General features: G+C 36.5%; 1 protein-coding gene across 1 annotated transcript; it reads left to right on the top strand.

Annotated features, from left to right (window-relative positions):
- Positions 1–10,440: 10,440 nt before the first annotated feature.
- On the top strand, positions 10,441–12,481 carry ifnphi2 (interferon phi 2). The gene is made up of 5 exons (XM_065964766.1): positions 10,441–10,569; positions 10,726–10,818; positions 10,934–11,086; positions 11,501–11,566; positions 12,145–12,481. Exons 1-5 carry the CDS (start codon positions 10,441–10,443, stop codon positions 12,256–12,258), a joined length of 555 nt encoding a protein of 184 aa, XP_065820838.1. The 3' UTR covers positions 12,259–12,481.
- Positions 12,482–14,997: the final 2,516 nt, after the last annotated feature.

Genomic DNA, 14,997 nt, shown 5'->3' with positions numbered 1-14,997 from the left:
AACAACGTCAAAGATATAGAAAACAACATCAAAGATACAGAAAATATACAGAAAACAACGTCAAAGATACAGAAAATATACAGAAAACAACATCAAAGATACAGAAAATATACAGAAAACAACGTCAAAGATACAGAAAATATACAGAAAACAACGTCAAAGATACAGAAAACAACATCAAAGATACAGAAAATATACAGAAAACAACGTCAAAGATATAGAAAACAACATCAAAGATACAGAAAATATACAGAAAACAACGTCAAAGATACAGAAAATATACAGAAAACAACATCAAAGATACAGAAAATATACAGAAAACAACGTCAAAGATACAGAAAATATACAGAAAACAACGTCAAAGATACAGAAAACAACATCAAAGATACAGAAAATATACAGAAAACAACATCAAAGATACAGAAAATATACAGAAAACAACATCAAAGATACAGAAAATATACAGAAAACAACGTCAAAGATACAGAAAACAACATCAAAGATACAGAAAATATACAGAAAACAACGTCAAAGATAAAGAAAACAACATCAAAGATACAGAAAATATACAGAAAACAACATCAAAGATACAGAAAATATACAGAAAACATCATCAAAGATACAGAAAATATACAGACAACAACATCAAAGACAACAACATCAAAGATACAGAAAATATACAGAAAACATCATCAAAGATACAGAAAATATACAGAAAACAACATCAAAGATACAGAAAATATACAGAAAACAACATCAAAGATACAGAAAATATACAGAAAACAACATCAAAGATACAGAAAACAACATCAAAGATACAGAAAATATACAGAAAACAACATCAAAGATACAGAAAACATCATCAAAGATACAGAAAATATACAGAAAACAACATCAAAGATACAGAAAATATACAGAAAACAACATCAAAGATACAGAAAATATACAGAAAACAACATCAAAGATACAGAAAATATACAGAAAACAACGTCAAAGATACAGAAAACAACATCAAAGATACAGAAAATATACAGAAAACAACATCAAAGATACAGAAAATATACAGAAAACAACGTCAAAGATACAGAAAACAACATCAAAGATACAGAAAATATACAGAAAACAACGTCAAAGATAAAGAAAACAACATCAAAGATACAGAAAATATACAGAAAACAACATCAAAGATACAGAAAATATACAGAAAACATCATCAAAGATACAGAAAATATACAGACAACAACATCAAAGACAACAACATCAAAGATACAGAAAATATACAGAAAACATCATCAAAGATACAGAAAATATACAGAAAACATCATCAAAGATACAGAAAATATACAGAAAACATCATCAAAGATACAGAAAATATACAGAAAACAACATCAAAGATACAGAAAATATACAGAAAACATCATCAAAGATACAGAAAATATACAGAAAACATAATCAAAGATACAGAAAATATACAGAAAACAACATCAAAGATACAGAAATATACAGAAAACATCATCAAAGATACAGAAAATATACAGAAAACATAATCAAAGATACAGAAAATATACAGAAAACAACATCAAAGATACAGAAAATATACAGAAAACAACATCAAAGATACAGAAAATATATAGAAAACAACATCAAAGATACAGAAAATATACAGACAACAACATCAAAGATACAGAAAATATACAGAAAACATCATCAAAGATACAGAAAATATACAGAAAACAACATCAAAGATACAGAAAATATATAGAAAACAACATCAAAGATACAGAAAATATACAGACAACAACATCAAAGATACAGAAAATATACAGAAAACATCATCAAAGATACAGAAAATATACAGAAAACATAATCAAAGATACAGAAAATATACAGAAAACAACATCAAAGATACAGAAAATATATAGAAAACAACATCAAAGATACAGAAAATATATAGAAAACAACATCAAAGATACAGAAAATATACAGAAAACATCATCAAAGATACAGAAAATATACAGACAACAACATCAAAGATACAGAAAATATACAGAAAACATAATCAAAGATACAGAAAATATACAGAAAACAACATCAAAGATACAGAAAATATATAGAAAACAACATCAAAGATACAGAAAATATACAGACAACAACATCAAAGATACAGAAAATATACAGAAAACATCATCAAAGATACAGAAAATATACAGAAAACAACATCAAAGATACAGAAAATATACAGAAAACATCATCAAAGATACAAAAAATATACAGAAAACAACGTCAAAGATACAGAAAACAACATCAAAGATACAGAAAATATACAGAAAACAACATCAAAGATACAGAAAATATACAGAAAACAACATCAAAGATTTAGAAAATATACAGAAAACAACATCAAAGATACAGAAAACAACATCAAAGATACAGAAAATATACAGAAAACAACATCAAAGATACAGAAAATATACAGAAAACAACATCAAAGATACAGAAAATATACAGAAAACAACATCGAAGATTTAGAAAATATACAGAAAACAACATCAAAGATACAGAAAATATACAGAAAACAACATCAAAGATACAGAAAATATACAGAAAACAACGTCAAAGATACAGAAAACAACATCAAAGATACAGAAAATATACAGAAAACAACATCAAAGATACAGAAAATATACAGAAAACAACATCGAAGATTTAGAAAATATACAGAAAACAACATCAAAGATACAGAAAATATACAGAAAACAACATCAAAGATTCAGAAAATATACAGAAAACAACATCGAAGATTCAGAAAATATACAGAAAACAACGTCAAAGATACAGAAAACAACATCAAAGATACAGAAAATATACAGAAAACAACGTCAAAGATTCAGAAAATATACAGAAAACAACATCAAAGATTCAGAAAATATACAGAAAACATCATCAAAGATACAGAAAATATACAGAAAACAACATCAAAGATACAGAAAATATACAGAAAATATACAGACAACAACATCAAAGTATGGTGGCTGGGAAGTCCAAAATTAAGTGTGTAACAATTAGAAAACATAAGACCTAATTTATTTTGTTCCTTTTTGATTTTTACACTTTTTAAAACAAAATTGCAAAAACAAAACTCTTTGACCAAGGACAAAACTACTTAACATTTGAGAAAGCAGATTTACATGATGCAGAATCTTGCCCCAAAGGGAATGCACCAAATGTTGGAAGTGACCCTGAAGTTCATGAGGGAGCCGTCAATTAGATTGTTTTGGTGAAAAGACTCTGCAAAATGCTTTCGAAAGATGTTTATTGTGACAGAATGATGCCTTTAGACGAAAAGCAAAATTACGTTTCCGTCTCAGGCGGGACTAAAATGCCGGTCTGTGTTCTGCCACTTGTAAGGTCAGCACTAAGTGTTTTGCAGTTGCTAAATTTGTTATCTGAAAAGTAAATTTGTTTTGTCCTTGGCAAATGTGTTTTGCCTTTGTAATTTGTTTTTTTACAAAATGTAAATTTGTCTTAATGAAAGTGTTTAAAAATTTGTAATATTGTTTCACACTGTATCAAAAAATGAGGACCAAAAACAACGTCAAGGAAACATGAAGAGCTACACACTGTTGATTTTCATGTTTTTTTTAACTTTTTTTTTGGTTCTCTTTTGTACTTTAGTATCTTTGTATTGTTTTTAATTTATTTTCAAATATATGTTACTTCTTCTTCTTCTGCTTTGCTTTTGATATTATGATCTGTCTGTATATATATTATCATTATAAATCAACAAAGAGACTCCAAACAGCCTCAAATTGACGTAACACTTGATCATAGTGAAACAAAACTATAACAGAGAGACTGATTTTTATTTTTATGGCCTGTCACACATTTTTTGGTAATCTATTCATGGCTTCAGGACTGTTAAAGGTCGACACAGACACTTTATGTAGACTTTAAAGCATATTTGAAAATGTCAGCTTCATTGTCTTTATTTAATTATGTAACTATTAACAATGTACATTTAATTTTGTTTGACTATGATCTCTATTTCACCTTGAAATTTGTTCTCCATACCCCCTCCCACACATACACAAACGTGTGTGTGAGTTGGTGGAAAATGTGTAAAAGCTGCTGATAGTGCTTTACACAGAGCGACGAGTCTGCAGGAATGCAGGCTGTTTCGTAATTTTTCCTCAAAGCTGAAGTGAACTGAGGTGGAAAGTGAATAAAAGGGTGAATGAGCTGGACTTTCCTTCTTTGTTTGCATCATCCTCATATTCATCACATTTCCCTACAAACTGCAGCTGAGAGTCATTCAGAAATCAAATGTGGCAGTCGCAGAGAAAACCCTCTGAGAGGGCGTCGTGGTTTCCTTCCTCTTTTCAGATCCTCTATTCTTTCTTTTCTGTCTAAATGTAAACTGAAGCTGAACTTCCGGCCTCCTGTCGTCTCAAGTTTAACGCTGTCTCTGATTGCTCTTCACCGTAAACGTAATCTGGAGATTTCGGGGTTTAGACCGCATCCTGAGCCAGTCTGAATCTGTGACGACACAGATGGGTTTTTATTTCATTGATTCATACAGAAAATACAAAGTTGTGCTGAACAGAATCTTAAACTCTGCATCTCCCTTTTGAAAAGGGAGAAATTAATGATGCAGCTGAGTTATGTTTGAGTTTCCATCCTTTGTGACCTTAACCCCTTTAAGCACAGACTGCATTTAAATCATCTGCATCAAGGGTCAGGATGTCGATATGAGTGATGCATCTCCATCTGACACCTCACCCGAATCGCTTGAATCCCTTTGACATTTAGTTAAAGCTACTGTGTGGTGTTATAAAACTTGTTATGAAACAGTTTGGAAACAACACAGAGGCCTCCACATGAATAAAAACAGGAAAACCAGACTATCAGTGACAAGCTTGACTATAATTATTTTTAATGGTTGTAAACACTGCTGCGGGGTTGTTGTCAGACGAGACGATTAACAACACGCTTAAGAAAATGATTTTCTACTTTTTCCACATTAGATAATCACAATGAGTTATGTACTTGTACAGGAAAGGATCAGCAAGGAGATGCAAAGTACAGCTCCGTCCACAGGGGGCGCCAAAATCGATACAAAGCTAAAGTTCTTCATAAGGAACGAAAGGAGAATGTGATTTTTGACATTGACAAACTATCTAAACGTGTAAAGGAAAGGATCAGAAAAAGATATAAAAATAAAAGTACCACTTTGACCACAGGGGGCGCCAAAATCAACGCAGACTAGAAGTTCATCACAGGAGCTTTAAGTCAATTTTAAAGTTCTTAACCTCTCAAAAATGTCTATACCGTATTGGTCTGAATATAAGACGGCCTTTTTCCCCATCGAAATAGGTCCGGAAAAGTCGGGTCGTCTTATATTCGCGGTCTAGTATTCAGAGCGCAGCTCTAATTGTTCGCCTGTCCCTTTAAATGTCAACACACATGACGCGCTCTGGAGGAGCAGGGGAGCGATGACAGTGAGAGAGAACACAGCGGGGCGGAGGACGTGTGTGAGGAATAGGAGACATCGGAGGAGAAGTTTGGAGAGTTTTAGTTTAGCGGTAGTTTAGTTAAAAACGTTGCCTGTATTTCCTCTGTTATTTCAAAATGTTAAAAATATGTTGATAATATTGTTTGATTGTTAATCGATTTTGATGTTGAATCATACTGTACATAGTTCGCCCTTGTGAAACACTTTGTTTTGAAAAGTGCCGTAGGCCTATTCCGATAAATACGGTATGTTAATTATTATTATAATTATTAATACAACAGGTGTTTAATTCAATGTGTTTTTAATATTGTTATTTTCAAATAAAATGAAGTTCTTTAAAAAAAGTTCTTTACAAAAACAAGATCTGGTCTGCAAATCTTTTTTTTCTAAATATGAGTGTTGAAAAACGGGGGTCGTCTTATAATCAGGGTCGTCTTATATTCGGACCAATACGGTAATTACTACCCATTTATGTATAGCAGCTCTCGTAAAGTATAGAGGGTTTACAACCTCATACGAACTTAAATATTTAATTTTATATTCAATATTCACAAAGTGTCTCTTTGAATAGGAACTGGAAGGGAAATTTTATGTTCCTTTCCAGTCTTACAACCATCCAATGCCTTAGTTTGACGTCAACATTTTTCACAAATATGAATTGACTAATTCTTGCTTGGCAGCTAATCCATGACTCATTAACCAATGGTGATGCCTTCAGGAACAGTGCGGTAACGAGTTTTTAAAAAAAAAAACCCCGGCTGAGATAAACTCCTTAGCACAGAAACACTGAGTCAGGTAAAGTGTATTGATGCATGTCCACTTCAGACTCCTGTAGATTCAAGCTCATGCTTCTTAATAAGTCTTACTTTTTAAAACAGTTTTAATGTTATTCCTTTGATGGTCCAGACACAAGCTATTTAAACTTTGTTTGATAACAGAGAAGGTAGCTTAGCTGAACTTGAAAACAATTCCCCAATAATTGATGCAGCAATACGAAAAATGGCCTTCTCCCATTTGGTTTATTCTCTAAAATATCATATTTAAAACGATCCAGTTTGAGATCTGCTTGTTTGGCTTGAAATGTTTGCAGAGTAGAGAGACTACTCTGTTGCTTTCTATGTTGACCCAGCGACGGCGAGCCTACAGTGTGATGCAGGTCACAAATGTGAGTTTGAAATCTGTCACCTTTTATAAAACCAAGAGCTTTGAGCTAAATGACATCCACTGACTTCAAGAAGAAACAACTTCATGAGTGTAGATCATCTTATTGATCACTTAATTATGCAAACTCTGAGCAAATATACATCTTTATATTTCATTGAGCTCTGTTTTAAACTGATGTGTTCCCTTTTTATCTCTTTTTCCCGTGATAACAACACCGGTTATCCACTTCATTTTGACTTAATTACTGAAATGTCGGGATAACCAACGTTGTTGTCCTGAGATAACAAGATCTGAAGAAACCAGCCACAAATTATTTGTTATCACGAGACAACAGAGATTAATAAAATCTATGGATGTATCTCCAGATTAGAGTTGTGTATTTAATCGTAACAGAAAAGTCATAAATAATCTCCTACATCAGCATCTTTTGGTAAATGGATTTGAGCTTGTATAGCACTTTTCTAATCGTCTGATTACTCAAAGCACTTTTACACTGCAGGTCACACCTACACATTCACACACTGATGGTAGAGGCTGCTGGGTAAAGTGACCAGTAGAAGTAACTAATCCAATTCCTACACATTCATACACCGCTGATGAAGCAGAGGGAGCAATTTGGGGTTAAGTGTCTTGCCCAAGGACACATTGGAAATGTTGCTGCAGGAGCTTGGGATTGAACCCCCGACCTTCCACCTGGTGGACGATGACTTTACCAACTGAGCCACAGCCGCCTGCCTTCTGCATTATTATCTTATTTAGTCTTGCACATATTAGTCTTTGCTTATTTGTGTTTATTTTGTGTTTCTTGTTGTTATTTAATGTTATACCTTTGTACAAAGATAGCACAGTTCACCAAAGTCAAATTCCTTGTGTGTGTGTGTGTGTGTGTGTGTGTGTGTGTGTGTGTGTGTGTGTGTGTGTGTGTGTGTGTGTGTGTGTGTGTGTGTAAGCATAATAAAGCTGATTCTGAAGTAGTCTATGAACTCTCTGTCAACTTGTGAAAAATGTAATACATAAAGCATCTTAATATTTTAAAAATTATGTCATTAACAGTGATTTGTGTGTGTGTGTGTGTGTGTGTGTGTGTGTGTGGGTTACCCTTTTAAGAGAGAAACTGGGGTGCCCACTTTGAGGACGAGGACTAACCACTAGGCCACCAGAACCAAACAACCAAACAAGACCAAAAGGCTGACAAAGGATTTAAAGGGAGTTTCATGTTCATGTTTCATGTGGATTTTAAAACTGAACTTTCAGTTTTTATAGAAAAGGAAAATGAAGAACTTTTGTTTGACTTCCTATCGTCAATTGTTGGTGCAACATTCATAGTAATGCTGTCTGGCACTGTGTGTGTGTGTGTGTGTGTGTGTGTGTGTGTGTGTGTGTGTGTGTTTGTGTGTGTGTGTGATGGGATGTGGTTAGTGCAGAGGGTAGTGCGATGGGTGTTTGAAAGGGGAAACTTCCAAAATTCGTAGAAGTTTTTTTGTGTGTGTAGAGCTTTTTGCTTTGTTGACATCAGAATTTCAGTTTCTGTCTGTGCAGGATGAGGACTTATTTAAGCCACCAAGATGACAGAGCTGCTCATCAGAACCACAACAACCACCGAGATCAAGACCCACACCAGCACCTCCAGAAGCATCTCCAGGACCTCGAGGACTTCCAAGACTTTTGCAAGCAGACACGGGACGACGCTCGCTGTGAGTTCATTTTAATGTTTTTTTTTGTTTCAAGTTGTCATATATGATCAAAGACATGCTTAACACTAAACGGCTTGACTTTGTAATCAAGAATAAAATGTGTTCTATAATTAAAAATGAAACAGTTTATACAAGTTTACAGCTGATTAATCATAATAAAGCAAAACAGATGCATCAGCTGCTTTATTGATTATCTGTTGATTTAAGCTGTTTTTACTGAGAATAAAAACACTCAATGGTTACAGCTCCTCAGGTGTTTTTGATATTAGCTCTTTTTCTTTAGACGTTTGGAATATTTTGAATGTGTTTGTAATAGTTCAGAGGTTTGCACTGTTGCATTGTCACAGTTGAATATCCTCTTATTTATTTTTAAGACAATCCCGAAAGAAAATACTCATGACACGAATGCTTGAAATACATTGTCTTACTAACTTAAATAATTTCAACAAAGAAGCACTTTTAAATTTGGACTTTTACATGGTACAAAAATCTTCATAGAGGAGATGAGTTGCTGTTAATTGGAATCATTTGAATGTTTTTGTTTTCATTAACAGGATTGAATTGTAAGAAATGGTACCCTAATGAGCCAAAGTGAAACTGAGCCTAACAGGGCTAAACTGAGGTTTCACTTTGGCTCATTAGGGTACCATTTCTTACAATTCAACTATTTTTAATTAAAATTAATGGTTGATTAATGAAGAAAATTAACAACTGATTAGCTCAGAATGAAAATTAAATGAATTGCAGGTTGACAAAAATGATTTCAAAATGATCTCCAACAGAAAAGCACTGCTTTAACATTCATGCATAATGGATAAAAAGATCGTAATCATAACAGAATATTCAGAAATAGAACCACTTACTCTGTAAATATGACTTTAGGCTTTGACTTTAAGTAGTGTGTATCAGAACTTAAAAAAAATAAGAGTACTTCCTCATTCGCTGTCAGAGGTTTTTTGGTTTCAAAGATCCTAGCGTGCAGATGCATCACTCCCTTTTAGGTTTTCAGAATCTGAATAAACGTGGACTATTAATACCTCATCCTGTCAAACAGCAAACATCCATCATTTATTCTGTCTGACAATAAGAACCATTTTCTAAACAGTTCCCATTTTTCTGTATGAATCCTAATTTCTAAAATAGTAAAAAAATAAAAAAATAAACGTGACGTTTAAGCTCCATGACGAAGGCTCAGTGTCACCGTAAAGGGATTTCCAGGCGTCGAGGTTCTGCGTCTGCCGCGGTCTGAAGCCGAGCGTGTTGGAGCAGAACTGGAATTATTAGTCGGTTTGATGAAACCGTGACGGGGATGTCTGTTTGGTGGAATCACTGACCGATTTGACTCACAAGCAGCTTTTCAATTTGACTCGTCTTCACGAATGTTAGCTAGTCGACTGATGATGACTCAGCACAGTTGAGATGTCACTCTATTGTTTGGCTCTTGATGAAATGAAACTTAAACTCTGTGCTGCTTTCAATGTTTCCACCTGCGAACACTTTTATGACCTCCGTCGATTATCGGGAATGACGTCACCGTTTTTAACAAAGATTTACTGCCGGCAGGTTGAACATCAGTGGTCAGAGGTCAGAGGTCAGATGTCGCAAACAGTCGGCCAGTAGAAACGATCAAACATCCTTTCACTTCTTTAGTCATTCAAATGTTTTCTCCCATTGTTTTTAAAGTTTGGGGGTTTAAAAATGTGCAAAACGTGATACTTCTTAACAAATCAAAAAAAATAAATTCCAAAGGTTTATGACAAAGAACTTTAGTTTTTTTTCTTTGTCTTGTTCATAAATCAGTTAATTCCACCTGAAAGAATCTGCAGTGACTCACCTGGTCCAGGTGTCAGACTCTCTGTGGTTTGATGACTCACACAGGATCACTGATTCTGATTGGCTGATTGGTACTGAAGGGGTTCCAATCTTCCGTTCTTTGTTACCTGTACTCACCTGAGGATCTCACTGTATCTCAGTCCAGAACCAGAACAAGTTCCAGTGTCACCTGAAGAGTCAGAACCAGGACGTGTCGGCTGAATAAACAGGACCCCCAAAACCAGAACAACCAGAACCATGATGCTCTCCTCGGTCCTACTCGTGGTCCTGCAGCTCTGCAGCCTCCAGCTGATTGTGGTTTCCAGACCGACCTGCCGGCTGCAGGGTGACCTCGTCAAGTCCGCCCATGACCTGCTGAAGGACCTGGTACGACTATGACAACTGAGCTGCTTCACACCTTTGTTTAGTACAAGTGGTGGTTGGATATTTATGTTTATTAGCATTAGCTAATGTTAGCTTAGCATTAACTGTTAGTATATGAGCTGTTGATTAAAGTCGAACGATTCCCTGTTTGTCCTGTAGGGGGGAGCCTTTCCTGCCCGCTGCCTGCCATACAATGCAAACATCTTGTTTCCAAGATCCGCCCTCAGTTTCAACGTGGCCAATCACATGCAGGTAATCTCATCTGTGACCTTGTTCTAGCTTGTTCTAGCTTTTTGTGTTCGATCATTTGCTAGATTAAACTTGATGCTGGTTGAAATGCTGACTTCTCTGATTGGTTCCCCAGCAGTGTGACCAAGTTTTGAGTGTGGTGAACGAGTCTCTGTGGGAGGCGGGGAAAATATTTGAGGATCCCGAGGGACCTTTCCCGGCCACCTGGGACGAGCAGAAAGTTGCTCGCTTCCAAGGACTGCAGGACCGAATAGTCGAAGGGGCAAGCTGTGTAAGTACCAGTCTCTCTACACACCTGTCTGTACACCTGTCTGCTTGTGTCTGTCTGCAAGTCGGTTTGGAGGTAATCCTGCCTGTCTGTCTAAAAATCCTTATTCCTCTGAGCTGTCTGTCTACACACTTGCCTGTCTGAACACCTTTCAGTCTCCTACCTGTCTGTCTTTCCGTGCACATGTCTGTCTGTCACCTGTCTACTCGCCTACCTGACTGTACCTGTCTTTTGCACAACTGTGTATTTTTCCTGTTACGTGACTGTCTGTGTATTCTCTCTCTTTGATTTATCTGTGTGCTCACCTGTCTGTCTGAATACAAGTCAAGTTTAGTCAAATACCTTTTCATAATTTATTAATTGATGTTTTCTTTTCTCTCTCTCTCTCTCTCTCCGTCTCTCTCTCCTCTTCTGTAGTTGTCCGGCAGTTCTGACGTTTTAACCCCTTACTTCAGTAACGTGACAGAGATTCTGAAGCAGCAGGTAAACCGGCAAACACAAACTATGTGATTTTAAATCAACACAATCACTTAAATTTTTTAATTCCCGACATAAATAGAGAACAAATACCAAACGGGCTAACAATTCACATATTGCTGGCAAAGACATCTGCTAAAAAGTGCTAACCTTAATGCTAAAATGTCACGCTGGAAACTTTTTTTATTTCTGCAGTAATGTTGGACATTTTATCATGGGGCTCTATACGGAGTGACGTGCTCCGTATAAGTGGTCACCTGAGGAACTGCAGATTTTTGCACTTCAGCACTTCTGAAGTTTTTGAGGCTTCTGCTTGAAATAAACAGATTCATGGTTGCTGTTCTTCTCAGGTGTTTCTTTTTTGAACTTTAAACTGTGTTTCCAGATCAGATTGAACAAATTAACCTCACTTACAGCCCTATGTTTTAAGTGAGTGTAGAAGGTACTGTTACTTTCTGTGCAGCGAGGAGACAATGAGAAGAACATTATCGATCAGATTTAACCCTCTCTGCAGTCTATCAGGTAGAGCTTCTTCTTCCTGTTTGGGCAGAGGTGTGAAAAGCCTTTTTCTCTTTGTCAATCAGGAAAGTGCTGCTTGTGGTTGGAAGGCTCTGAGGAGAGATCTGGTTCGATTCCTGAAGTTCACCCTGCAGACACACCACACCTGTTTCATCTGGAGATCTGCCAAAAGATTATAGAGGCCAATGTTCGAGGCCACACCCACTGTGATGAAGCTTATTTATCATGATGATTGAAAGTATTAATTTATTGAACTATTTATCTAAATATTTATTTATTTATTTATATATTTTTTATAATAATTATTCTTTTATTTAATTATTTGGTATTTATTTTTTTAAACCTACATGTCTTTTACCTTTTTCTAAGATTGTATCTCTGTTTATCACTGTTTCAATTAAAGCATTAAGAAACTGAAATAGTTTGTATTCTCCATTCATACTGGTCCTACAGCTGCTATGTGCTGCTACGTGCTACGTACTGCGGGTGAGCGTATTGCATCATTTCCTGTTCTCCGCTGTACTGTGTTGTTCAGTGCTGATCGTTAGCGCTAAAAGCTTAATTGTTATTTCTGCCTAGTTTCTTACGACTTACGACTGTTGTTTCCAACACACTGTGCGTTCAGACAAACAGAAGTAATCGAAAAGCACTCTTTCTCTCTAGCGACAAACCTGCTTAACAGTTTTGTTTATTTTAGCTACCTACTCTTAGCCTAGCTTAGCAGTTAGCTTTATTTTCAATGGCTTCTTTTTCTGTCTCTCCCTCTCCTGCTCTACGTGTCAGATGTTAAGTTACTCCTCGTCCTCCTTTAGTGATAATGATACATGTAAGAAATGTAGTTTATTTTTAGCTTTGGAGGCGAGGGTGTCTCAAGGTCAAGGTCAAGGTTTCTTTATTCATCTCCCTAGGGAGAAATTTGTCTCGGATGCTAGGAAATGGACAATACATCAAAAACAATATAAAAACACTAATTACAAATGTGCAAAAAAGTCAGAGCCATCGTATGCAGCAGTAGTTAGCCAGCCACCTGTAGCCGGTGCGGGCCGACATAGCTTGGCTTCCCCCGCGGTAGCTCCCGAGCAGCCGGGAGGCGGTGGCTGGGTTACTGACTAGGGAAGAATAGTTGAAAATCGAAGCACATGGTTCCCCACCAACCACTTCACGTTTCAAACAAATTTTCCCCACTCAGCGACACACCCACTGAGAATAATACTCTGATTATTGGAGACTCCATAGTCCAAAACGTGAAGCTAGCAAAGTCAGCGGGCATAGTTAGGTGTATACCTGGGGCCAGGGGGGGGCGACATCGCATCTCATTTAAAGTTGCTGACAAAGGCTAAAGGTAGATTTGATACAATCGTAATTCATGTCAGCACTAATGACTCCTGACTACGCCAGTCAGAAGTCACGAAGGTTAATGTGGAGTCGGTGTGTACTTTTGCTAAGACGATGTCGGACTCCGTAGTGTTCTCTGGACCCCTCCCAAATCAGACCAGTGATGACATGTATAGCCGCATGTCATCACTCAACCGCTGGCTGTCGAGGTGGTGTCCAGCAAACGATGTGAGCTTCATAGATAACTGGCAGTCTTTTTGGGGAAAACCTGGTCTGCTAGCTAGAGACAGCATCCATCCCACTTTGGACGGTGCAGCTCTATTATCTAGAAACATAGCAGAGGTTATTAGTCCAAAACCTTGACAACAACACAGAGTTCAGACCAGGAGGCAGAGCTTAGAGCTGCGCCTCCCTTAGATCTGTCTCCCAGTCACTATAGCTGTAATTCTGAATCTAACTGTAGTTATATTATAGGTACTGTGTCTGTACCCCGGCCCAGACCCGTTTTTTGTAAGTCATCCAAACGTAGAAAAAAAAGGCGTAAATCGTCAAAATCTCATCTCAAAATCTCAAAACTATGAATACGATTTTGCAAAACAAATCAGAAAATTCACTGCAGACTTTTGAACATTAGGTCCTTAGCATCCAAATCTCTTTTCGTGAATGATCTGATATCAGATCAGCATATTGATTTACTATGTTGAACTGAAACCTGGCTGTGTCAAGATGAATATGTTAGTTTAAATGAATCCACTCCTCCCAGTCATTTTACAATGCTACAATTACAATGTTACAATTCACTTAGCAGACGCTTTTATCCAAAGTGATGTGCACTGAGAGAGCAAGTACAACCCTAATCCAGTCATACACCGCCACCGAAGCAACGGGAGCAATGTGGAGTTAAGCATCTTGCCCAAGGACACATCGGACATGTTGCTCAGCTGGGGATCGAGAGGTGACGACTCTACCAACTGAGCCACAGCCGCCCATTTTAGTACTCATATACCTCGAGATACTGGACGAGGTGGTGGAGTAGCAACTATTTTTAGTCTTCTAGTTAACCGTCGACCAAAGCTGAATTTTTCTTCTTTTGAAAACCTTGTTCTTATTGTTTCACATCCAGTCTCAAGAACCTTTCAGTCAGTTCTAGTTGTAGTTTACCGCCATCCTGACCCATATTCTGAATTTCTATCTGAGTTTGCAGAATTTTTATCATCATTATATTCTACTGGTTTCATCCAGGGTGTAAACGAACCTACTTATCGTTTTAACCACACCCTGGATCTTGTTTTAGCTTATGGCATTGAAATCCAAAAGCTTACAGTTTTCCTAGAAAATCCTCTTCTATCAGACCATTTCCTTATTACTTTTGACTTTGTCTTAGTAGAATTATCTCTGCTTTATAAAAATGTGCTCTCTAGAAGTTTATCTGATAGTGCTGTAGCTAGATTTAAGGAAGCTATTTCAGCTGCTTTTGATTCAGTACCGTGTTTCAACCCAGTTGGAAACTCTTATGATAGCTTTAGTCCCTCTCAGCTAGATCAGTTTGTTGATAGTGCAGTAGATTCGCTGAGAGTTACTCT

Source organism: Labrus bergylta, chromosome 16 (genome assembly GCF_963930695.1).
Source record: "Labrus bergylta chromosome 16, fLabBer1.1, whole genome shotgun sequence".
Classification (NCBI taxonomy): domain Eukaryota; kingdom Metazoa; phylum Chordata; class Actinopteri; order Labriformes; family Labridae; genus Labrus; species Labrus bergylta.
Note: the sequence above shows the minus strand (reverse complement) of the source record. Positions and strands in the feature narration are given on the sequence as shown.